Source organism: Macaca nemestrina, chromosome 4, assembly GCF_043159975.1.
Source record: "Macaca nemestrina isolate mMacNem1 chromosome 4, mMacNem.hap1, whole genome shotgun sequence".
Taxonomy (NCBI): domain Eukaryota; kingdom Metazoa; phylum Chordata; class Mammalia; order Primates; family Cercopithecidae; genus Macaca; species Macaca nemestrina.
The window spans coordinates 539,726-563,901 of NC_092128.1; the positions used below are offsets into that span (position 1 = coordinate 539,726).

At 45.7% G+C, this 24,176-nt stretch overlaps 1 protein-coding gene across 4 annotated transcripts in view; it reads left to right on the forward strand.

The window, feature by feature from the left end:
* Positions 1 to 7,554: 7,554 nt before the first annotated feature.
* LOC105474985 (extended synaptotagmin 2) overlaps positions 7,555 to 24,176 on the forward strand; it is a 100,916-nt gene continuing 84,294 nt past the window's right edge. For 2 of the 4 annotated variants that reach the window (XM_071094169.1, XM_071094170.1), the window contains exon 1: positions 7,555 to 7,975. In XM_071094169.1, coding sequence (XP_070950270.1) covers positions 7,646 to 7,975 — 330 coding nt within the window. In that variant the 5' untranslated portion in view covers positions 7,555 to 7,645. Of the gene's footprint in view, positions 7,976 to 18,752; positions 18,927 to 24,176 lie in introns of those variants that run through there. The other 2 variants (XM_071094168.1, XM_071094171.1) reach the window with 2 other exon arrangements.

Here is a 24,176-nt window from a genome sequence, read left to right on the forward strand (position 1 = left end):
CAATGCACTAAACGAGCTTAGGAGAGGATCCTGAGCTCCATATGAGAACAAGCTCAGCCAACACCTTGACTTCACCTTAGAAGACCCAAGTAGAGGACCCATGCATTTGGCATTTGCTAAGCCACGCAAAATATCATCCTCATTACTGATAAAAACTAAAATGGAGCTTGTGACTTGACATATGGCTTTAGTTGGGGATTCTAATATGTACCATCAAATTCAAACTTCCCCCAAGAATACTGGGGATCCCCCTCATATGCACAGGGCTGCCTCTGGGGCTCCTGAGGACCACCATCTCCAAAAACAGACAAGCCCAAAGAAGCAGAGCTGTATTCAGTAGATAGGGTGATCTCAGTGACGAGCACAAGGTACAGAAATGACTGCTGTGGGGAGGAAGACAACACAAAAGCCGTCCCAGAGGTGGACACACACACATTGGACTTTGAAATGTGAACAGCAGTTCACCAACAGGACAACAAGAAGAATGTCCAGGCACAGAGATGGTATGTTAGATCGTTTTGTGTCGCTGTAAAGACATACCTGAGGCTGGGTAATTTACAAAGTAAAGAGGTTTAATTGGCTCAGGGTTTTGCAGACTGTACAAGCATAGTGCCAGCATCTGCTCAGCTTCTGGTGAGACCTCAGGTAGCTTTTACTCATGGCAGAAGGTAGAGTGGGATCAGGCACGTCCCATAGTGAGGGAGGGAGCAAGAGAGAGAAGGGAGAGTTCCTAGACTCTTTCAAACAACTTGATCTCACGTGAATTAACTGAGCGAGAACTCACTCAACACCAAGGAGATGGTGCAAAAGCATTCATGAGGGATCCGCCCCCATGATCCAATTACCTCCCACCAGACCCCATCTCCAACATTGGGAATCACAGTTCGACATGAGATTTGGACAGACATCCAAACCATATCCAGTGATTTGAGAATAACTGGCAGCATGACACCACATAGGAAAGTGGCTGGAATTGTGGCCAGACAAGTCTGGTCACATTTTGAAAAGCTCTGTCACACTAAGGAGCTTTAACTTCATACCTTCAGAAAAGGAAGTATTTTATAAGCAGGGAAGAGATTCAATCAAATATGCATTTTTAATTGGCCATTTGATTGAAATATGGGCTTTAAAAATAAATTTTGAAATAATTTCAAACTTAGGGAACATATGCAAGTATAAAAAGCTCCCTTGTCTCTGGCTGGGCGTGGTGAGTCACACCTGAAATCCCAGAACTTTGGGAGGTCAAGGTGGGAGGACGGCCTGAACCCAGGAGTATAACACCAGCCTGGGCAACGTAGCAAGACCTCATCTTTTTTTTTTTTTTTTTTTTTTTGAGACGGAGTTTTGCTCTCATTGCCCAGGCTGGAGTGCAGTGGCACCATCTTTGTTCACTGCAACCTCTGCCTCCCTGGTTCAAGTGGTTCTCCTCCCTCAGCCTCCCAAGTAGCTGGGATTACACGCACACACCACCACACCCACCAAATTTTGTATTTTTAGTAGAAATAGGGTTTCAATATGTTGGCCAGGCTGGTCTCGAATTCCTGACCTCAGGTGATCCACCCACCTCGGCCTCACAACGTGCGGGGATTACAGGCATGAGCCACCATGCCTGGCCGCAAGACCCCATCTTAAAAAAAAAAAAAGCAAACAAACAAAAACAAAACTCTCTTATCTCCACCACCCAGACTCCCATTGCTAGCCTCACATATTGCTCCACTTTTCTCTATCATCTATCTACACACAGACATTCATTATCATTAGTCTTTTTCTGAATCATTTGAGAAAGAGCTTCAAATATGATTATTCACCACTTCCTATCTTAGCCCATTTTGCACTGCTGTAGGGTCCAGCCCTACAGGGCTTAGCGGGTGTTCTCCCCGTGTACAGAGACGAGAGATTATAGAAAATAAAGACATAAGGAGATAAAGAGAAAACAGCTGGGTCCAGGGGACCACTACCACCAAGACGCAGAGACCGGTAGTGACCCCGAATGTCTGGGTGTGCTGATATTTACTGAATACAAGACAAGGGGACAGGGTAAGGAGGGTGAGTCGTCCAAGTGATTGATAAGGTCAGGCAAGTCACGTGATCATAGGACGGGGGCCCTTTCCTTTTAGGTAGCTGAAGCAGAGATGGAAGGCAGCATATGTCAGCATTTTCTTCTACGCACTTATAAGAAAGATCAAAGACTTTAAGACTTTCACTGTTTCTTCTACTATCTTCTAAGAACTTCAAAGAGGAACCAGGAGTACTGGAGGGACATGTAGGTGGACAAGGAGTGTGACCATTGAAGCACAGCACCACAGGGAGAGGTTTAGGCCTCCGCATGACTGCGGGCAGGCCTGGATAATATCCAGCCTCCCACAAGAAGCTGGTGGAGCAGAGTGTTCCCTGTCTCCTCCAAGGAAAGGAGACTCCCTTTCACGGTCTGCTAAGTAATAGGTGCCTTCCCAGGCACTGTTGTTACCACTTGACCAAGGATCCCTCAAGCAGCCCTTATGCAGGCGTGAAAAGAGGGCCCACCTCTTGCCTTCTAGCTCACTTCTCACAATGTCCCTTCAGTACCTGACCCTATACCCGCCGGTTATTCCTTGGTAATATAAGTAATACAACAAAGAGTAATAGTAAAAGCTAATGATTAATGTTTATACTAATGATTGATAATGTCCATGATCATCTCTATATCTAATTTGTATTATAACTATTCTTATTTTAACTATTTTCTTTATTATACTGAAACAGTTTGTGCCTTCAGTCTCTTGCCTCGGCACCAAGGTAATCCTTCACCCACATGCTGCTATAACAAAGTACCTGAGATAGGGTAATTTATAAAGAACAGAAATTTGTTTGTTACCATTCTGGAGGCTGGGAAATCCAAGATCAAAATACCAAGAGGTTCGATGTCTGGTGAGGGCTCCTCTGCTTCCAAGACAGCACCGTATTGGTGAGGGGAGGAGTGCTGAGTGCTCACTTGGCCAGAAACCTTGTCTGCAAGGTCACTACCTCCATCCACAGGGAGGAGCCTCATGGCCTAGTCACCTCACGGCCTCACCTCCTTATACCATCACACTGACCACTAAGTTTCTTTTTCTTTTTTTTTTCTGAGATAGGGTCTCACTCTGTAGCTCAGGCTGGAGTGCAGTGATGTGACCAGAGCTCACTGCGGTCTTGATTTCCTGGGCTTAAGTGATCCTCCCACCTCAGCCTCCTGAATAGCTGGGAGTACAGGGACATGCCACCATGCCAAGGTCCACTTCAGCCTCCTGAATAGCTGGGACTACAGGCACATGCCACCATGCCAAGGTAATTTTTAAATTTTTTGTAGAGACTGGGTCCCATTGTGTTGCCCAGGCTGGTCTTGAATTCCTGGGCTCAAGCGATCCTCCTGCCTCAGCCTCCCAAAGTGCTGGGATTACCGGTGAGCTACCACACTGGGCCTTGGCCATTCAGTTTCAACATCTGAATTTTGGAAGGGACACATTCAAACCATGGCACCCCCCAAATACTCTAAAAACAAGGATCACCTCCACTACGCAATCCTCCCAATGGAGAAATCAGTATCAACACATTGTCCAACCCATAGATCCCACCCAAGCTTCACCAACTGTGCCCACACTTCTTGTCCCATGTCTGGGACCTCCCAGGAACATACATGGCAAGGCGCTGTTACATCTCCTCAGTCTCATACGATCTGGAACAATTCTTAGTCTCATCCTGTCTCTTATGACAATTTATTTATTTATTCATTTGAGAAAGGGTTTCCCTGTCACTCAGGATAGACTGCAGTGGTGCAGTCATAGCTCACTGCAGCCTTGAATTCCTGGGCTCAAGCAATACTCTTGCCTCAGCCTCCTTAGTAGCTGGGACTACAGGCTTATGCCACCATGCCAGGGCAATTTTAAGATTTTTTTTTTTTTTTGTAAAGATGGAGTCTTACTACGTTGCCCAGGCTGGTCTTGAACTCCCAGCCTCAAGTGATCCTTCTGCCTCAGCCTCCCAAAGCGTGAGCCATTGTTCCTGGCTCATGACAGTAATAAAGAAAACAGAATGGCCTTCCTTCTGGGTCTGCCTGATATTCCCTAGGCTAGACTGAGGCCATGGTTTCTGGCAGAAAAGTGTCGGGCATGCGGGTGTGCTCTTCTCAGCACACCACACGGGGACTCAGTTTCAACTTTTCTCCACTGGTGACAGGTGCCTCATGACCTGGCCATGCTGGTGTCTGCTGGCGTTTCCCACCAGAAAGTCTCAATTTTCCTCTTTGTAATGGAAAAGTATGCTGAACAAAGATATCCACTCTCATTCCTCATCAAATCTCCACCTACCTCCCTGAACCTCCATTCATAGCTCACTCCTGCAACAACCCCACTACAGTGATTGGTAAAAGATGATTTCTATTCTCGTAATTCCTTCTCCATTTATTAGTTCACATTCTACTATAAAGAAGAACCTCCCCTTCTCCACTATTCTTTTCCCTGCATTCATCACTGGTTTATCTACATCAGTGTGGACTATTTTGCTCACTCACTGGTAATCTGCCAGTATCATTCTTTGTTTTGTTGCTCAAATTGTCCTAGATTTCACCAGCAAGAACTCCTGCCAGCTACTTTCCATGTCCTTTGATCTGTGAATCTTTGAGCACTTCTTCACTTCCTTGAACAACAAAATATTTCAGGATCATCTTGTACTTTCACTCCAGCCCTGAAATTAACCATTTCTCCAAGGAGTCCTGATTCCTTTTGTTGGAAAATCTTATTTAGAATTTAAGATCCAGGGGCTACCTGTGATCATTGGTACTGGGGTACCATTGTGTCTAGATACTCAGCAGACAGAACTAGAAAGTATTTCTGTGTTTATATGCACATATACCTACACATGCCTGCACACACATACAACTATCGTTATATCTATCTGTATATATTTTTAAAAATGAGTTCATACTACCACTTCCAGTTCCAATCCAATTCCTCAGTGTTCTTTTTAGCCTTCCCTCTTCCATGTTTTTACCTTCTCCAACAGCAAGAAACCTGGCTTTCACTGTCCCCAGTGTATTTAATTTGCTGGTATAACCTCCAAAAGGAAGAGATGCAGAGCACGTGCTCCCATCCTCCACAATGAGACATATTTAGAGGTGTTAGGGAGGACCCAAAAGCAGGAAGAGTTGAACCTAAGCAGAAGACAGCACTCTCCTCTGAAACCAGGAGGCTGGAACTTCGCAGCTGTGCACCGGAGCACTCGGAATGACACTCCAGAGAAAGCAGCACTTTTCCTTGTTTACAAGACTTTTTCTTGTTACAAGAAGGAAACGATGGAGGGGACATGAAAGATCATAGGAGATTGAGGGGTTATAACGTTAGCAAAAATCTAAGAGCCGAGCTGGACCTGCAGTCAGACTGGACACCTGTAAGACTGAACTGTGGTAGGGCCTTACGATCTGCTTTCTGCAGGCAATTAACCACAGGGAGTGGCTGGAAGCCCGGGACTCACAGAGAGAAGCTGAGGACACTCGGGCTGACTGGTATGCAACACGGGAAATTCTCTAGTTTATCCTTGCGTCAACCACTGGATGGCACATGGCACAGGAATTTTTTTTTTTTTTTTTTTTTTTTTTTGAGACGTTGTCTCACTCTGTCACCCAGGCTGGAGTGCAGTGAGTGGCGCGATCCCGACTCACTGCAACCTCCGCCTCCCGGGTTCAAGCAATTCTCCTGCCTCAGCCTCTGGAGCAGCTGAGACTACAGGTGCGTGCCGCCATGCCGAGATAATTTCTCATTATTTTTAGTAGAGACGGGGTTTCACCATGTTAGCCAGGATGGTTTTGATGTCCTGACCTCGTGATCCGCCCTCCTCCGCCTCCCAAAGTGCTGGGATTACAGAATTTTTTACGGGACTTATGTTTATGCAAGTCTTTGTAGGATATGAACCTACAATTTTCCAGTAGAGGAAAGCTGCAAAAGAAAAGCTCAGGCTCCTTTCTGTGTCAACAAGGCAATTACTTGCTTTTGTGTTGAGGTTTAGTTTTGAATGAAAGGTGGTGTTAGGAGCATTAACCGGTCGCATATTTACAATCTACATAATATAATTTGCTGCTGCAGCAAACCAGGGACTGTGAAGATTAAGAAAAAGGAAACCACTTCCATCTCTTGCTTGGGGTTTACTGCCCTTGCCTGGAGTTGAGCGTTTAGACTCTGCAATGTTTTACCTATGTGATATAATCTCCACATACATATGCACACAAAATTTTGCAGACACAGGAATGAGGGGAGAGAGATTCCCATGGAAAGGTGACCCTGCTTCTTCTGGGCATTTGTTTACTCATTCAGTACCTGCCAGTGCCCTACTCTGTTACAAATTCACTGAAAATTTCCTTGGAATTCACTGAATATGCTCAAAAACAGTCAAGTAGGATGTTCTTTGCTACTGTTTGGCTTGAAGTTTCCTTGAAAGAGATTTCAAAACAAATATAATTATCTCGATTGAATTCACTGGAAAATAAAGTGATCAATAGTCGTGTTTTTGAGTTAACTGAAAAATGATCTCAGGAATCACAGGCAAGGCCCAAAATTAGTCGTCTGAAACGGCTATTAATAGTTGGCCACAGTATTAACACCTTTGGCGAAGCCGCGTGGTGCCCGGGGTGAGTTCCCGGGTGTCAACAGCGTCCCTTGGGCGCTTGCGGTGGTCTTTGCCCGGCACTACCACACCCCTCAGGGAGGATTTTTGGGATTAAAGGCATCTTAAAGCCAAATGAACTGTGTGAGAGTTGTCAGGCTCACAACGGAGACGTTCGTGTTTAAAACCCTGACAAGCAAGGTGGGAAGGGCCACAGCGGCAGCGTTCTCCCGCCGGAATGCCGGATAACAAGACCATCCCGAGAGACTGCGCAAAAGCCACAACCGTGCACACTGGCTACGCAACCTCACACCGAAGAAATACTGGAGGACTCCCGCCAGCAACGCCCGTCTGACCTCCGGCGGGCGCCCTCGTCACCGGTCCTCGTGGCCGGGGAGTTACCGCAAACAGGGCCGCCGCCCTCTCATCCCCCCGCCACCCCGGATGCGCTCAGCGGCCGCGCACCCCCACGCCTGCCAGCAGCTCCCAGGGCCGGTCAGTCTTCGGGTTTGACTACGGCAACTTCCCGCGCCTCGAAGAGCGCAGCCACGCACCCGGAAGCCGCCTCGGGAGTCCCACGCCGCGGCGCGACGCCGCGCCAGAACCGCCCGCGGGCTCCGAGGCCACCGGCGAGTGGGGAGGGTGCCCTGTGGGGCTGGGGCTCGGAGAGGACGCAGGCGCGCCCGACCCACGCAACAAGCATTCTCCTTCCCGGTCCCGACTCCCGCCAGCCGAGACACAGCGCCCCGCGTGATGACGTCGTGCGCCTGCCCCGCCCACTCCAGTAGACATCGACCCAGCCCACGGCCCGCCTCGCGCGATGACGTCACATCCACCCCGCCCACTCCCGGTGACGTGCCAGCCTCAGGCCCACGCCGCTCCCGCCCCGCGTGATGACGTCGCCGTCCCGGGAAGAGGCGGGCGTGCGGCGGAATCGCGTCCCCTCAGAGGGGCGCTGGCGCGGGGCTGAGCCGCCCGGGATCAGCGCGAGCACCCAGCCCGCCTGGCCGGGAGGGCAGCGCGGCACGGCGGGGCGATGAGCGGCGCCCGGGGCGAGGGCCCGGAGGCGGGCGCCGGCGGGGCTGGGGGCCGCGCGGCGCCTGAGAACCCCGGGGGCGTGCTGAGCTTGGAGCTGCCCGGGCTGCTGGCGCAGCTGGCGCGGAGCTTCGCGCTGCTGCTGCCCGTGTACGCGCTGGGCTACCTGGGGCTCAGCTTCAGCTGGGTGCTGCTGGCGCTCGCCCTGCTCGCCTGGTGCCGCCGCAGCCGCGGCCTCAAGGCCCTGCGCCTGTGCCGCGCGCTGGCGCTGCTGGAGGACGAGGAGCGCGCCGTGCGCCTGGGGGTGCGCGCCTGCGACCTGCCCGCTTGGGTGAGTGCAGACCCCTGCCCGCCCGGACCCCTGGCCCCCGGTCCCGATCCCTCCTCGTCCAGGCAGGCGCTCCCCTTCCCGCGACCTGCCGCCTGGGCGAGTTCGCAGACCCCAGCCCCGCCCCGACTCCCGCCTTCGTAGTCCCCCACCCACCCCGGTCCAGGCAGGCGCTCGCCTCCCGCCTGGGCTACTGCAGACCCCAGCCCCGACCCCCGGCGCTGTTCCTGCGACCTGCCAGCCTAGGTGACTGCAGACCCCGCCCCGCCCCGACCCCCAGCCCCGACTCCCAGCCTGTCCACGCAGGCGCTCCCCTGCCCGCGACCTGCCCACTCGGGCGAGTGCAGACCCCAGCCCCGCCCCAGCCTCCGGCCCACTCCCTGCGAACCTGTCCGCCTGGGGCCGCCGCCCTCCGCTCCCGCCCGAGTCCTGAGTGCTCCGTGCCTTCCCGCCGTCCGAGTCGGGCGTCCCCGGTCTCCGCTTCCCCGCCCGCCCAGGCTCCGGGTCCTGGGCGCGTCTGCCCTCGCTGTCCCGCGCGGCTTCCTGGAGACTCCTCCTCACAAAGCCCGTTTCCCTCCCCCGGCCTGCGGACCCCGAGCGCCAGCGGCAGGTACCGGGCGTGGCGGCCCCTCTTCGGCCGCGGCGCTGCCGGAGCGCGCGCTTCCTTCTGGTGCCGCCCGCAGGGTCTCCTTAGGGGCCTGAGCGGCCGGTTCGGCTCTCAGAGCGCCCAGCGGATTCTCGTGCTCCTTCCCAACGCCCTGCCGGCCTGGAAATGCTCCAGGTGGCTTCAGCTTTTCCTTCTCTCGGTTTAAAAAAAATGTAATGACAGCTGGTGGGGGAGAAGTTAACTTTTTCTTCTACCCGAGAGGACTCACTCATGTCTTGGTTGTTTCTGACACATTTCAAGGGCAGTGAGTATCTCCCGAAAGATGTGGAGATATTAGATAATTGAAAGATTGTTTCACTTTTTTGCAAGTATAATTGTGAGACTGAGCATTTTTATATGGGGTCGACCTGAATCCAGTGTGAATGTGTGTGTGTGGCACGAAGTTTTGGAAGAGTTGCAGCAATAGCAAGAGTCATAGTGTTATTTCATTTTTAACTCTGGCAATTCTTTACCCCATATATTTATGGACTATAGACACGAAGAGTTGGCTTCATATCTTTTTCTGGTCGTTCCCTAATTCTTTCTTAGCCATGACTTGGCGTCACAGTTTCACACTGCAAGAAAGAGGATTTTAATGATGCTTCCATTAGGCTTAATGTAAACTTTGGGGTGAAGGTGGCCAGCAGTGGGTTTCGGAAGGGTCATTTTCCCTTAGAGGAGAAAAGGTCCCTGTTTCCAGTGAGAAGTAAAGCATGACACAGATGGCAAACAAGAATTAGAAAGGAGGCGTGCCCAGGACAAGAAGATAGTAGATGCTACTTTGTGACGACAGATTGCAACTGAAGTAAGAATATAATGTAAGGGACTTGGGAATGCACAGTTCTGCCGATGCGTGGTGAGCATGAGGGACAGTCGTATTTGGAGAACCAAGGTAACTGGCATGGTACAGCTTTTTGCTAGCAGTGGGAAAAATTGAGGGTCGTGTAGAAAACGGGAAGTTAGAGGAACCGAGGTGGGAAAAACAAGAACAGAAGAGGTGCACTTTGGAAATGGAAAAGGACTTTAAAGTGACATTTTGTGTCTATATTACACTACGATGCATAATGTTAAAAAGTAGCTAAAAATAGAGTCCATTACCATCCATTACCAAAACAGCAACGTAATCAATGCTGAAATTTGCAGGAAGTGATGATGCTGACTTTCATAGAACTTGGTTATTGGCCAATATCAAATTCGCTTGTTAAAAATCTTTGTGAAACAGATTTTCTTTTCTTTTTTTTTTTTTTTTTTAAGACAGAGTCTCTCCCTGTCCCCCAGGCTGGAATTCAATGGCATGATCTTGGCTCACTGCAACCTCCGCTTCCAGGGTTCAAACGATTCTCCTGCCTCAGCCTCCCGAGTAGCTGGGATTACAGGCGCGCGCCACCACGCCCAGCTAATTTTTGTATTTTTAGTAGAAACAGGATTTCACCATGTTGGCCAGGCTGGTCTCGAACTCCTGACCTCGTGATCCGCCTGCCTTGGCCTCCCAAAGTGCTGGGATTACAGCCGTGACCCACCGCGCCTGGCCACACAGACTGTTTTCTTGTGATACATAAACAGATGCAATTGCTGCCATATTGAAGAACTGAAATTCTTTTATTTTATTTTATTTTTTTTGGAGATGGAGTCTTGCTCTGTTGCCAGGCTGGAGTGCAGTGGCACGATCTCAACTCACTGCAACCTCGGCCTCCCGGGTTCAGGCCATTCTCCTGCCTCAGACTCCCGAGTAGCTGGGATTACAGGCATGCACCACCACGCCCAGCTAATTTTTGTATTTTTAGTAGAGATGGGGTTGCACCATGTTGGCCAGGATGGTCTCGATCTCTTGACGTCGTGATCCGCCTGCCTCGGCCTCCTAAAGTGCTAGAATTACAGGCGTGAGCTACCGTGCCTAGCCTGAAATTCCTTTTTTTAGAAAAAAAACAGAATACAGGCCGGTGCGGTGGCTCAAGCCTGTAATCCCAGCACTTTGGGAGGCTGAGACGGGCGGATCACGAGGTCAGGAGATCAAGATCATCCTGGCTAACACGGTGAAACCCCGTCTCTACTAAAAAATACGGGTGGATCACGAGGTCAGGAGATCGAGACCATCCTGGCTAACACAGTGAAACCCCGTCTCTACTAAAAAATACAAAAAAACTAGCCGGGCGAGGTGGCGGGCGCCTGTAGTCCCAGCTACTCGGGAGGCTGAGGCAGGAGAATGGCCTGAACCCGGGAGGCGGAGCTTGCAGTGAGCTGAGATCCGGCCACTGCACTCCAGCAAGGGGGACAGAGTGAGACTCCGTCTCAAAAAAAAAAAAAAAAAATACAAAAAACTAGCCGGGCGAGGTGGCGGGCGCCTGTAGTCCCAGCTACTCAGGAGGCTGAGGCAGGAGAATGGCGTGAACCTGGGAGGCGGAGCTTGCAGTGAGCTGAGATCCGGCCACTGCACTCCAGCCTGGGCGACAGCGAGACAACGTCTCAAAAAAAAAATAAGAAAAAAACAGAATACAAATGTAATTTAGCCAAAGATTCTTTTTGAGTTTTTAATCTGTGTGACTTAAACTGATGAACCATGGTGTTCACCTCATGAAGAATTTATATTTTCTCCAGAATGTTTTACTTGTGATTCCAAATTTGTGCCTGAGCTCATAATCCCACACATACAGACTTCAATGTGCCTAGGTTGCTTAAGACATTTCTTGAAGGATTCACATGAAACTTGACAGTGATTGTGTTCACAGTTTTAGAGAGATTTTAAAAATATCTTTTAAAGTATACTTATGTATCTATTTTATGATATTTATTAAAAATATAATATACTTTGTTTTCATCATAAAACCAGCAGGTTGCATGGTCTCGAAATGTGCCTGAAATTCTGCTGTGTGACGGGTTTTGAGGGGGGAGGTCAAAGCACATCAATAATAGAAGAAACTATGAATAAGAAAAGTTAAGATTTCAATATTACTTGCACTTTGGGTTTGTTTTTGTTTTTATTTTTCTAGAAATGAGTTCTTAACATGTTGTCCAGGCTGTTCTCAAACTTTTGGCCTCAAGGGATCCTCCCACTTAGACTTCCTGAAGTGCTGGGATTACGGGTGTGAGCCACCATGCCTGGCCAATATTACTAATACTTTGATTTTTACCATACATACATTGATTCTTGGGGTTTCTGAACTTTGGGCTGATATTTTGCCTTGAACAAGCTATATTTGTATATCCCAAAGACTGTACTCATTTTCATAGTATGTCGTTGACAACCATTAATTCATAGCAGAGTGGAAACATAGGAAAACATGAATTAATGAGATACTGATTTCCTCACTTCACTTTTGTATATATTCACTGGCAGCTTTTCTTCTTACTGAGTAAAAACTGAAGCTGGATATGGAAATGAGATAAAGAGTGTTAATACTTTGAGAAAAAATATATACTCTTCCTGATTTAGGCTATTAGGATATGAAAAATGGCTTTCACTTAACTGTGATAATTCTGTAAGTTTGGTCCTACAGCTTTAAAATAAAGTGTTAGGCCGGGTGCGGTGGCTCAAGCCTGTAATCCCAGCACTTTGGGAGGCCGAGACGGGCGGATCACGAGGTCAGGAGATCGAGACCATCCTGGCTAACACGGTGAAACCCCGTCTCTACTAAAAAATACAAAAAACTAGCCGGGCGAGGTGGCGGGTGCCTGTAGTCCCAGCTACTCGGGAGGCTGAGGCAGGAGAATGGCGTAAACCCGGGAGGCGGAGCTTGCAGTGAGCCGAGATCACGCCACTGCACTCCAGCCTGGGTGACAGAGCCAGACTCTGTCTCAAAAAAATAAATAAATAAATAAATAAAGTGTTATTTTTCTTCACTTATTTTCCCATAAACAGTTATGTTCCAACTGTTTAGGGGAAAGACTTGGCAGGCTGGATGAATTGAGGACGGGGCTTTTTGTTGTTTAAATGTCTACCCAGTGTTAATGGGCCCTGGACAATTAGACTACTCTGGGTGAAGAGAAGATTTATTTATTTATTTGTTTGTTTGTTTATTTATTTATTTATTTATTTTTGAGATGGAGTCTCAATCTGTTCCCAGGATGGAGGGCAGTGGCATGGTCTCGGCTCACCACAACCTCTCCTGCCTCAGCCTCCCAAGTAGCTGGGAGTACAGGTGCCCATCACCACGTCTGGCTTATTTTTGTGTTTTTAGTAAAGACAGGGTTTCACCATGTTGGTCAGGCTGGCCTCAAACTCTTGACCTCAGGTGATCCACCAACCTCGGCCTCCCAAAGTGCTGAGATTACAGGTGTGAACCACCGTGCCCAGCCTTTTTTATTTTTTAAAGAGAGGAAGTTCTTGCTGTGTTACCCAGGCTGGTCTTGAACTCTTAGACTCAAGCAAACCACCTACGTGAGCCTCCCAAGTAGCTGGGATTACAGGTGCATGCCACCATGCTCAGGACTGTGAAGAAGATTCTTGAAGAGTTTTTATAGAGATGAATAAGGGCAATTTTTCATTGCTATTTTTATTTATTTGAAAATACTAGATCTTCATAGGATAAAGTCTGACTCTATCGTGCTTTTATTATTGCCACTAAATGCTGATTCTGTGGCTGCCATGGATAATACTGTCATGGATAATACTACTCAACTGTTCTGACAGTCGGTCTTTTATCACCTCATACTTGGATTATTGAGAATTAAAGCATATTAGCTTCCTTGGTTATGTTGTTCTGTACTTTCGTATACAAGCTTTCTCTGGGGAGAGCTTTCTTCCCATTGCCCTTCTGGGAAGTTCAGGAAAATTTAACTCTAGCCAAAATATGGTATGTGTAGTCTGAGAACCAAATGAACAAAAGAAAATAATGCACTGTGGTCTCATGTAAAGAAAGGGCAAATTTTTTTTTTTTATTCTTCGTGTTAATCTTCACTTAATACTTTAATAAAATGTTGTGAAGACTTGTAACTGAAAATAGTTGGCATAGCTAATTCAGGAGCCACAATTTCGCTATTTTAAACAAGTGCTACTTTAGTACCTGAATCCAAGCGATCATGTGGTTGAAGAAGTGTTGGAGTCCTCGTCGTAGCTGCAGATAGGATGAGGGTGCTGCCTGGGGTTTCTTGTTTACACCCACACTGCGGCTGCGGCACAGAAGGGAAAGGATGTGACCGTTGTGTTGCTTCAGTTCTGTGGTCTGAGAGCCTCATTCAGTTAGAACATTAATCCCCCAAGATGGCTAAAATTAAAGCAGTAAATATCTGGCTTTTAGTTTAAGCTAAAAAATAGATTTAAATTTAGGATATATGCATCCATCAGCCTGTATGTTGTGGATTTAGTAAAACTTCTATTAAGATTAGTATTATTCTACATTTAAGGATGGGAGGATATGGAGCTAGGACTGAAATATAAATACTTTATATGAATATATACACTTATAATATATTTTATAAGTACGTATTCATAAATATAAATTTCCATCCTGTGAAGATCAGCTGTGGAACAGTGTTATTGTTAGACCTGGTGAACCTGTGATCTTTCTTGTGGGCTTTCATGATTTCCTCATTGGTCACAGCCTTTAACCTTGAAGTAGGCGTGGTGAATATACTAAAAACCATCAAATTGTATACTTTAAATGAGTGAATTGACTAGTATGTTAATTATATCTCAATAGCACTGTTAAAAAATATAGACATCAGGGGTTGGGCGCGGTGGCTCACACCTGTAATCTCAGCACTTTGGGAGGCCGAGGCCAGTGGATCACGAGGTCAGGAGATGGAGACCATCCTGGCTAACACGGTGAAACCCCATCTCTACTAAAAATACAAAAAATTAGCCGGGCGTGGTGGCGTGTGCCTGTGGTCCCAGCTACTCGGGAGGCTGAGGCAGGAGAATTGCTTGAACCTGGGAAGCGGAGCTTGCAGTGAGCTGAGATCGCACCACTACACTCCAGCCTGGGCGACAGAGAGACGCTCCATCTCTAAAAAAAAAAAAAAAAAAATCCAGTGTCTATTTTTATTTTATTTTTTTGCGATGGAGTCTCGCTCTGTTGCGCAGGCTGGAGTACACTAAATGTTTTTAACTAGGTAAATGTTTTTAACTTAAACCTAATACTACTTTGAGCTGGGGTCTCACTGTGTTACCCAGGCTGGCCTCGAACTCCTAGGCTTGAGGGATCCTCCTGCCTCAGCCTCCTGAGTAGCTGGGACTACAGGTGTGAACCATTGTACCCAGTTCTAATATTACTTTATTTTTATTTATTTTTTAATTTTATAAACTTATTTGAACATTTTTTATCCTTGTAGTAGAGCCAAGGTCTTGCTATGTTGTCCAGGCTGGTTTCAAACTCCTGGACTCAAGTGATCCTCCCATCTCAGCACTTCCGAAGTGCTCTGATTACAGGTGTGAGCCACCACATCTGGCCTATAATAGTCCTTTAAACACTGATACTGTACTATATTGGCTTAAACAAATATTAATTTTAATTGCATAACAATAGAAATCATGTTTCAAAAATATGAAAACCTTAAATCTTTGTTTCTGTGAGTTATGCCAAACTCGTAACTGTGATTCAAGGTATCAGTATATAGTCACCACCTGTGTTTGAGTAGTTTAGCTTATGGATTGGTTTGTTTTATACTAGGTATATTCTATCAGAACATAATTTTATCACGTATTATATAATACATTGTGGTCTTTTGTGGTCTTTTGCATTTTGTTGTGGTTTGGCAAGTCATTATCTTTTTTAGTTTTCGTGACAATTCTGTCTCGGAGGAATTTTATATCTTCATTTAGAGATGTAAGGACCCACTGTATGCAGAGTGTTGTGCCAACAAAAGTGTAAGAAGTCATCCTGTCTTCATATTTAGACTCTTCTCAGAGTAGTTAGAACAAGCACCTGGGAGGCGGCTGTGGTGATGGCGCCCTGTCACGGTGGTTCAGAAGAAAGGGGCAGGGAGGGCTTGATGGTAAGTAAGGGGGTGTGTTATAAACTTACGGACATGTTAGGGAAGACATTCTATTCTTACTGAAGGGTATGGGGCCTTCTGTTCAGTGGCAACGGTACGAGCGTGTGGAGGACAGTTGCAAAGGCAGATTTCTGGGCCGTCTCATCTGGAGGGAGCTCCATGGAAGTTCTGATAGGGTTGTAACTCCTCCACCTGGTAGAAGGCTGCGCTCAGCTTGGGACTTACTCTGGTCCCAGCAGTGAGGAATGGAAGTGGTCCCACTAGACCCCTGCCCAGGTCCCCACGGGTGAGGAGTACAAGTGCTCCTTCTGGATGGCTGGCCCAGGCCTTCAGGGCAGTTCTGATTTACAGGGTGCAGGGATGTGGGCGTGATTACTGTCGTACTTTTCAGACAGAGTTTGGACATGACAGGGGGTGAAAGTAGTGATGTGTTCAGATCTAAGCTTGTGAAATCAGAAAAGGAAAGCTACTGTGCAATGCAGTATACTTCAATTCTTGCTGTAGCTACCAGAAAACTCACAGCCAAAATGATTGCTGGATTGTTGGGCCCTGTACTGCTGTAATAGCTGGGAGTACCTGTCGCACTTTTCTTCAAACAGACGATCTTCTTTTACTCTCAATGATCTTATTGTGTCTTGAACACTGAGTCACCTTCTGTTGTTTTGGAATTGGGTGGGGCATAGTTCTTACACAGATGGTGAATATGCTGGTAGTTGTCTTTTGCATGGGATCATTTTTCCATAAAGCATCTTTTATTTACAGAGGTTTTTCCAGAGTCTTTCACCCTGTCACTGATTTTTTTCTTCATTTATTTTTCTTAACTGTTTTTAAAGTTCTGTAATGTTTGTTAAAGCAAACTATTTATTTTTGTGAATTTTTTCCTGGATCATATTTTAAGAAACTAATCCAATTTATATGTAAGGATTAAAAATGAGTCTTGATGAATTTATGGACATTTATTAGGCATTTGCTATGTTCTAGGTACTGTGCTAGGTGCTAGTGACACAAAATAGGTGTGAGACAAGGCCTTAAACTCAGAAATTTACTAGCTTGCAATAACACAACAAATCTGTTTAATCCTAGCATTAGTCATAGTATGAATTGGTAGGTTTTTTTCAATTCTTTTTATTTATTTATTTTTGACACAAGGTCTTGCTCTGTTGCCCAGACTGGAGTGCAGTGGCACAGTCATGGCTCACTGCAGCCTCAACCTATTGGCTCAGTCACCCCTCCCACCTCAGCCTCCCAGTAGCTTGGACTACAGGCATGTGCCACTAATCTCGCTAATTTTTAAAATTTTTTGTAGGCAGGGGGTCTCCCCATGTTACCCAGGCTGGTCTTGAACTCCTGGGCTCAAGCGATCCTCCCGGTCTACTTCCCGAAGACATGGGAGGGAATACAGGCGTGAGTCACTGCACCTGGCTATTGTTATTTTTTTAACTGATAAAAGTATTATTTTTATTGGGTTCAACATGTTTTGAAACATGTATGCATTGTAGAATGTGCTAAATCGAGCTAATTAACAAATGCATTATGTCATGGGCTTACCATGTTTTTGTGGTGGAACACTAGAAAATCTATTCTTAGTGATTTTTTCAAGAATATATTACATTGTTGCTAACTATAGTTAGTGTTGTACAATAGATGTCTTGAACTTATTCCTTATAATTGAAATGTTTTATCCATTGCCTTATATCTCTCTAGACTCTCCCTCATTCTTCTAGTAAAAGTAATACATGTTCATTTTTTTAAAATCCAGGAAAAAATATATGAAAAAGATCATTCATAATAACAAACCATCCATAATGGTAGTTGGTAGAAAAGTATAAATTGAATAGGGTTTAATGGATTGCAGCCGTGACTAGATGAAAGTATCAATACGAAGTTAGAAGTGCATCCCACGTGCACTCGTGTATCCACTTGTGTATGGCAGCAGCAGTGTCCTTTCGGATAACAGCTTTAGTTTTGTGCCTGGTGATTGCATACTGGCATTAGTGATAACCACACCAACAGCAGATGTGGAAATACTAGTATGATGGTTTTCATTGTGCTTTCTTTATTACTTGTAAAATTGTCTTTGAAACTGAGTTTGATTCTTTTTTTAAATTTATTCAGTTACACAGTGAAGTCCCCCTTTATCTTTCTATATTTAATGAACATGCAGTTGTATTTTTCTTCATTTCTTATGGCTGGACAGGTTTCAAAAACATATTTTTTCTGATTTAAAGAAGAAAGTATGCTCACTGAAGAAGCAGCTTTGGAGAAGAATAAAGAAGAAAAAAATTACCTACAATTCTACTAACTGGTGATAACGTTAGCAACATTTTGTGGATTTTGTTAATCTTTTAATGATATGTTTGGATATATGTGTGTGTGTACAGTATCCTCCTTTCTTAAATGTTATATTATGGATATTATGTTATTCTTCAGAAATATGACTTTGACTATTGCAATATCATCTGTCTTGTGGAACTACCAGACTTTATTTAAATGATGTCTGATAGACATTTGAAAAACTAGATTGTGAGATATGATATAATGAGAAGAGATAAAAATAGAATTTGAGATATTTAATTTCCTGCTCTTTTTAAGTTATGAAAACGTATTTACTTGAGTTATTTATTAGATCTGTGTCTAGGATATATGAATTATTTTTGAATTCATTAGACTGACGTGATAATTGTATAAGCAAAAGTCTGGCCATGGAAGGCAGTGTTTGTTTTTGCATGGTATGATGTTAAAAGACAGAAGATTTATCCCTGTCTCTTTTTATCTGAATAACCTTTGGAAGAAAGCATTCCCTCCATAATGAGTCACAACTTCGGATTGCTTTTCTTCCCCTGTGCTGTGTTGGTATATTAAAGTTTGCTAACAGTTACAAGTATTTTTAACTGCAGTGGTTTCGTGTAGCACAATTGAGTGATGGCTACTTTGAGGTTCCCGTGATGACTTGCTGAATTGGTGTGTCCTTGCCTGGACGTGACCTATCATGTGGCCAGTGCCCGTGTGAGTGGGCTGCCCTTCATCCCTGTAGGGTGTGCTGAGGTGTGGCCACTGGCCTCTGGTTAGCTTTAAGACTCCCACCATCTCGCAGAGCCCACGGCTCAGGCTCTGGCTCTGGTGGGTGTGGGTTGCGCCCTGAGACCCACCCCTTCCTAACTCCCTGCCCTTGGGTGAGTCAGGCACAACTCTTAGAACCTTGTTTCCTCTTCGGTTTCATGGGGGTTGAGCCTGACTCTGTGCTGCGGTTGTGAGGTTGGAATGGGGAGAGGCCAGTGAGCACACTGGACATGGGTGGGCAGCGAGGCATGTCCTCGGGTCAGCCATCTGAGTCACAGGCCCGGAGATGCACAGCTGTGACCAGTGCTCCGCTTGCAGGCAAGTCCTGGTGTGGCCTTTGCCACCTCCCTCCCCCACTGCTGCTGAAATGGAACAGATGAGCCCCGGGGTTTTTCTTTGTTTCTGTTCCACTGTGGTTTGTTTACACTGTTGCTAAGAATTTATCTACCATAATGCTTTGTTATTATTAACACTTGCAAGTGTGTATGCCTTAAAATTTCACTTTCTCTCTCTTCCTCTCTGTATATCCCTAAAATAATATCCAAGGAGCCTACGTTGTCACTCCTCTTCCTTGTCTTGATTTGCTGTGTATCTTCTTACTTAAAACAAATATTGTTCCAAGGACAAGTCTGATCTTTCTTGACTCCACTTCCAGGAGTCACCCTGATGCCGTAGATAATGATAGTTAATTTTACATTTTGTGCATACAACATTTAATTATTCAAATATTCATTAACTTCCTTGTGTGAATAAGTGCTGGTTAGTGACTAAAAAGTGGGAATTTGAAAGTGCACATCCTATTTTGGGGTCAGTTGTAATAGTTTAATTTTAATGTGTATTCTATGTGGAGTTGTTTCCTTCTGTTTATGTCTGAGGGATTGACACGTTTTAAGTTTCCCAGAGTAAGGTGGCTGTGTAGAAAATAAATCCAGTGATGTGGGAGGAGAACATTATTTAACTTGCTTCATGCCATAAATATTATACTGGAATACATATTATATGCTAGTTTTTGGTTATGCTGCTCACGTTTCGAGAACCAGTATCAAATTGCTAAAATTATTAATCTGAGTGATACTTTCACCTTCCATTTTCTTATGAGACTTTGTTACATATTTGTTAAAGCATTTAGTTTTGTCTGTAAACCAAAAGTATTTGAGACAAGTCTCAATTAATTTAGTATTTTATTTGCCAGGGCTAAAGGATGCTGGTGACGTAGTCTCAAGACTTGTGCCCAAGGCGGTTGACCTGTAAGTTTTAGGGATCCATAAGACATCAGTCAATGCATGCAAGCTGCACGTTGGTTCAGAAAGGTGGGACAGCTGGAAGGGGGTACATTGGTTCAGAAAGATGGTACAGCTGGAAGCGGGTATGTTGGTTCAGAAAGGTGGGACAGCTGGAAGGGGGTACGTTGGTTCAGAAAGGTGGGACAGCTGGAAGGGGGTACGTTGGTTCAGAAAGGTGGGACAGCTGGAAGGGGGTACGTTGGTTCAGAAAGGTGGGACAGCTGGAAGGGGGTACGTTGGTTCAGAAAGGTGGGACAGCTGGAAGGGGGTACGTTGGTTCAGAAAGGTGGGACAGCTGGAAGGGGGTACGTTGGTTCAGAAAGGTGGGACAGCTGGAAGGGGGTACGTTGGTTCAGAAAGGTGGGACAGCTGGAAGCGGGTTAGTGTGGGGAGCGCTCCAGATCATAGCTGGACTCAGAGTTTTTTGTGATTGGCAGTTGGTTAAGTTACTATCTAGAGACCTGGAATCAATAGAAAGGAATGTCTGGATTACCTTGTGGAGACCAAGGTTTTATCGTACAGATGAAGCCTCCAGGTAGCAGGCTTCAGAGAGAATAGATGGTAAATGTTTCCTGTCAGACTTAGAGTCTGTCAGTCTTAAGGTCTGTGTCGGTGGTAATGAGGTGTGTCCGACGCCCCGCCCCCCCATCATGGTCTGAAGTAGTTTTACAGGTTAACTTTGGAAAGCTCCTGGCAGAGAGGAGGAGCTATTCAGATAGTTGGGAGCTTAGAATTTTGCTTTTGGTTTATACTTTGTACCCAATTTGTAAAATGTTATATAAAGCTGGTGTTGATATTCATACACAATTAGAAGTGAATTGCCTACTGAGATCATTAATTTATTTCATTTGTGCTACAAATCTTTAAATGGCTAGTAAGTGCGTATCTAAAATTTGTTAACACCGTCTACATTAATGTCTGCGTGCTGGAATTTTGAAACCAAAACCCCAAATATAATCCAATACGAAGTAACAATGCTCTTCCTACTTATTTTTTCCACACATATAAAGATCTTGGAATTTATCCAGTAACTAGTAGAAAGAATTGATTTTACTTATTCACGAATGGTGCCGTGTGTGAGGCAAAGTTTCAGAAGAAATGCTCCGTGGATGTCAGTGTCATTGCTGGAGCAGTCGGGAAAGGACGACATGGCTGATGCATTAGGGCCCGTGGCAAAGTGCCATCGACTTGGTGGCTTCAAACAACACACTTACCTTTTAACGATTCTGGAGGCCAGCAGTCCGAAATCAGTTCCTCTGGGCTAAAAGTAAGGGGTGGGCAGGGTGTGCATGCTGGAGGCTCCTGGGGAGAAGCTTTTCCTGCTTTTCTGGCTTCGCAGCCGCATTCCATGTCCATGGCTGCAGGCTCTTCTTCCTTCAGAGCCAGCAGCTGCTTCCGTCCTCATGGGGCCATTCTGCTTTCTGTTTTGTCAAACCTCTGTTCCTCCCTCTTTTCTTTCTTTTCCTTAGACAAGGGTTGAGGCTGCAGTGAGCTCTTTGCACCCAGGCTGGAGTGCAGTTGTGTGATCATAGCTCACTGCAGTCTCGACCTCCTGGACTCAAGTAGCCCTTCCACTTCAGCCTCTCGAGTATCTGGGACTACAGGCCTGTACCACCACACCAAGCGAATTCACTAATTTTTAAAATTTTTTGTAGAGACAGAGTCTCACTGTGTTGCCCAGGCTGGATTTCCTCCGTTTTTAAGGATCCTAGAGATGGCATTTAGGGATCTATGGATTATCTATGGATTATCTATGGATAATCCTCCGCCCCAGAAGATCCTTCATTTCATCACATCTGCAACGTTCTTTTTGCCATATAAAGCGACACTCACAAACTCCAGAGATTAGGACGTGGCCACCTTTCGAGGGCTGTTACTCAGCTTCCCACACTACCCTGTATCTTGGAGTCTTCAGGAGCTAGGAAGGCTCAGTTCCAGCACTTTCCCTGTGCCTTAACATCTCAGAAATCAGTTTTGTTTTACAAGGGTGTGTTATTGTTAATGGACGGTGCTCTTAGTGGCACATAGTGCAGCTTATAATTGATCACATCTTGGATTCAATACCGAGGTCTTTTTCCATTTTTGGCTGTAGCCCTGGTGTCTGAGGTAGGGTGTGTTCTTTCAGAGGTGGAATGAGGAGGAGCTGTGCAGTGGGAAGAAAGGTTAGGAACTGTGGGAAGTGAGATGACCATAGGAAGCAGCACTGTAGGTTACACAACTGGAAGAGTTGGGCTTGATCCCTAGACACAGGGCAGCATCCGGATATCCACTAGAGGGATGTGTCCAGTTTTAAAACGGGGGTTTAGCAAGATACATTTGGCAGGGATATCCAGAGGGACTGGGGACACAGATCTAAGCATGAGGGGGAGGGAGCACCTGAATGTCAGGGGAATAGCTTTGGGGAGGAAGGTGGATAGATGAGTGAGCTGGGAATGTAAACAACAACCCCAGGGTGCAGAAATGATGCTGGAACAATAGGAACAGTAGTTTGAGGCTGGGGCTGGGGTGGGAGATTACTTCAGTCTTTAACGTTGGTATAAGAAACCCAAGGAAGTTCCAAGAGGACTCAGCCCAACAGCAGCCAGCGCCTCACTGGAGAGACAGGTGACAGGCCAGCGAGAGGAAGAAGACTGTGTGGATAGCTTCACAAGGGCTATCTCTCTGCACTTGGAGGAGTGTAACAGAAATCACATGAGAAAACAAACGGTGACTGTGCCTAGCGCTCATTGCAGGCTGTCTTCTAACTCTTGACATGGAAGTCATTGAAACCTCACAGCTCACCTGCCACTTTTGTTTTAAAGTTAAGGAAACAAGTTCTGCTAATGTCAGAGGTGAGCACAGGCAGCCCTTGACCTGTGAGGTCTGTGCACTGCGGTGCGTTCTATGCTCTCTCCTCTCTCTTGATGGCAGTAGAGGAGGCACTGGGGATTTTGGCCCCATCTAATCTAGTCATTTTTACAACCCCAAGAGAAGTATATGTCATTTCTGCTTTTCAGAGGAGGGGCTAAGGTCTGAGAGACTCTGCGGTCACCCCAGTAGAAGTCAGGTGTCCCCTCCTGGCCATACTCAGTGCCCTGAAAGCTGGGCCCAGCTCATAAAACCTGTGCTTGCGGAAGGCACCAGAGATGCCAGGGTGGTGGCGGGTTACTGTTCCCAGAAGAGCAAAACCAATGCAAGTGAATGACCCACTACCTTGTTAGCTGGTGGGAGCTTCTCTGGGTTTTAAGTTTATGTACCATTAGCATTCTTAAGTACGTTAGGAGGTGACAGCCAGACCGGGGTATATTTTTAAATGTTTTACATATATGAGAGTAATCGGGACAAGTAATGTATGTTTTTAAATGTTTTAGATCTGTGAGAGTAATCGGGACGAGGAACATATATTTTTAAAACAGTTTTGATCTGTGAGAGTAATCAGGACGAGGAACGTATATTTTTAAAACAGTTTTGATCTGTGAGAGTAATCGGGACGAGGAACGTATATTTTTAAAACAGGTTTGATCTGTGAGAGTAATCGGGACGAGGAACAGAGGTGCTCTCCCTTGGTCTTTGTTTCCTTCTTACTGTTACACGTTTTGTCTGGCATGATTTTCCTCCTGCCTGAAGAACTTTAGTATTTATTTTACTGCAAGTCTGCTAGCAACGGATTTTCTCAATTTTTGTCTGGAAAGGTATTTATTTCCCTTTCACTTTCTTACATTAATAGACTTCATTTTTTCAAACAATTCTGGATTTCCAGAAAAATTGAGCAGATAATGCAGAGCCCCCACATCGCTTCTTACAGTTTCCTTTGCTATGTCTGTCACAACTAATGAGACAGACATAGTTTGATATATTTTATACTAACCGAAGCCCACAGTTTACAGTACGGCTCATTCTCTGTGTTGTACATTCTGTGGATCTTGACAAATGGATAATGTCATGTATCAGCTATTACAGTGTCGTATGAAATAGTTTCGCTGCCCTAAAAATCTTCTGTGCTTCCACTCTTCCTCTCCGTCTGCCTGTGCTTACTGATCTTTCTACACAGTTTTGCCCTTTCTAGAATGTCATATATTGGAATTATAGAGTATTGGCCTTTTCAGATTGGTTTATTTCACCTAGAAATATGCATTTTAGGTTCTTCTGTGTCTTTTCATTTCTTGATAGCTCATTTCTTTCATTTTTATTGCAATACATTCAAATAACATAAAACCATTTTAAAGGACACAATTCAGTGCCGTTTAGTACCTTTACCTGTAGTGTAATCATCACCTGTCTCAGGTTCCAAAACATTTTCTCTGCC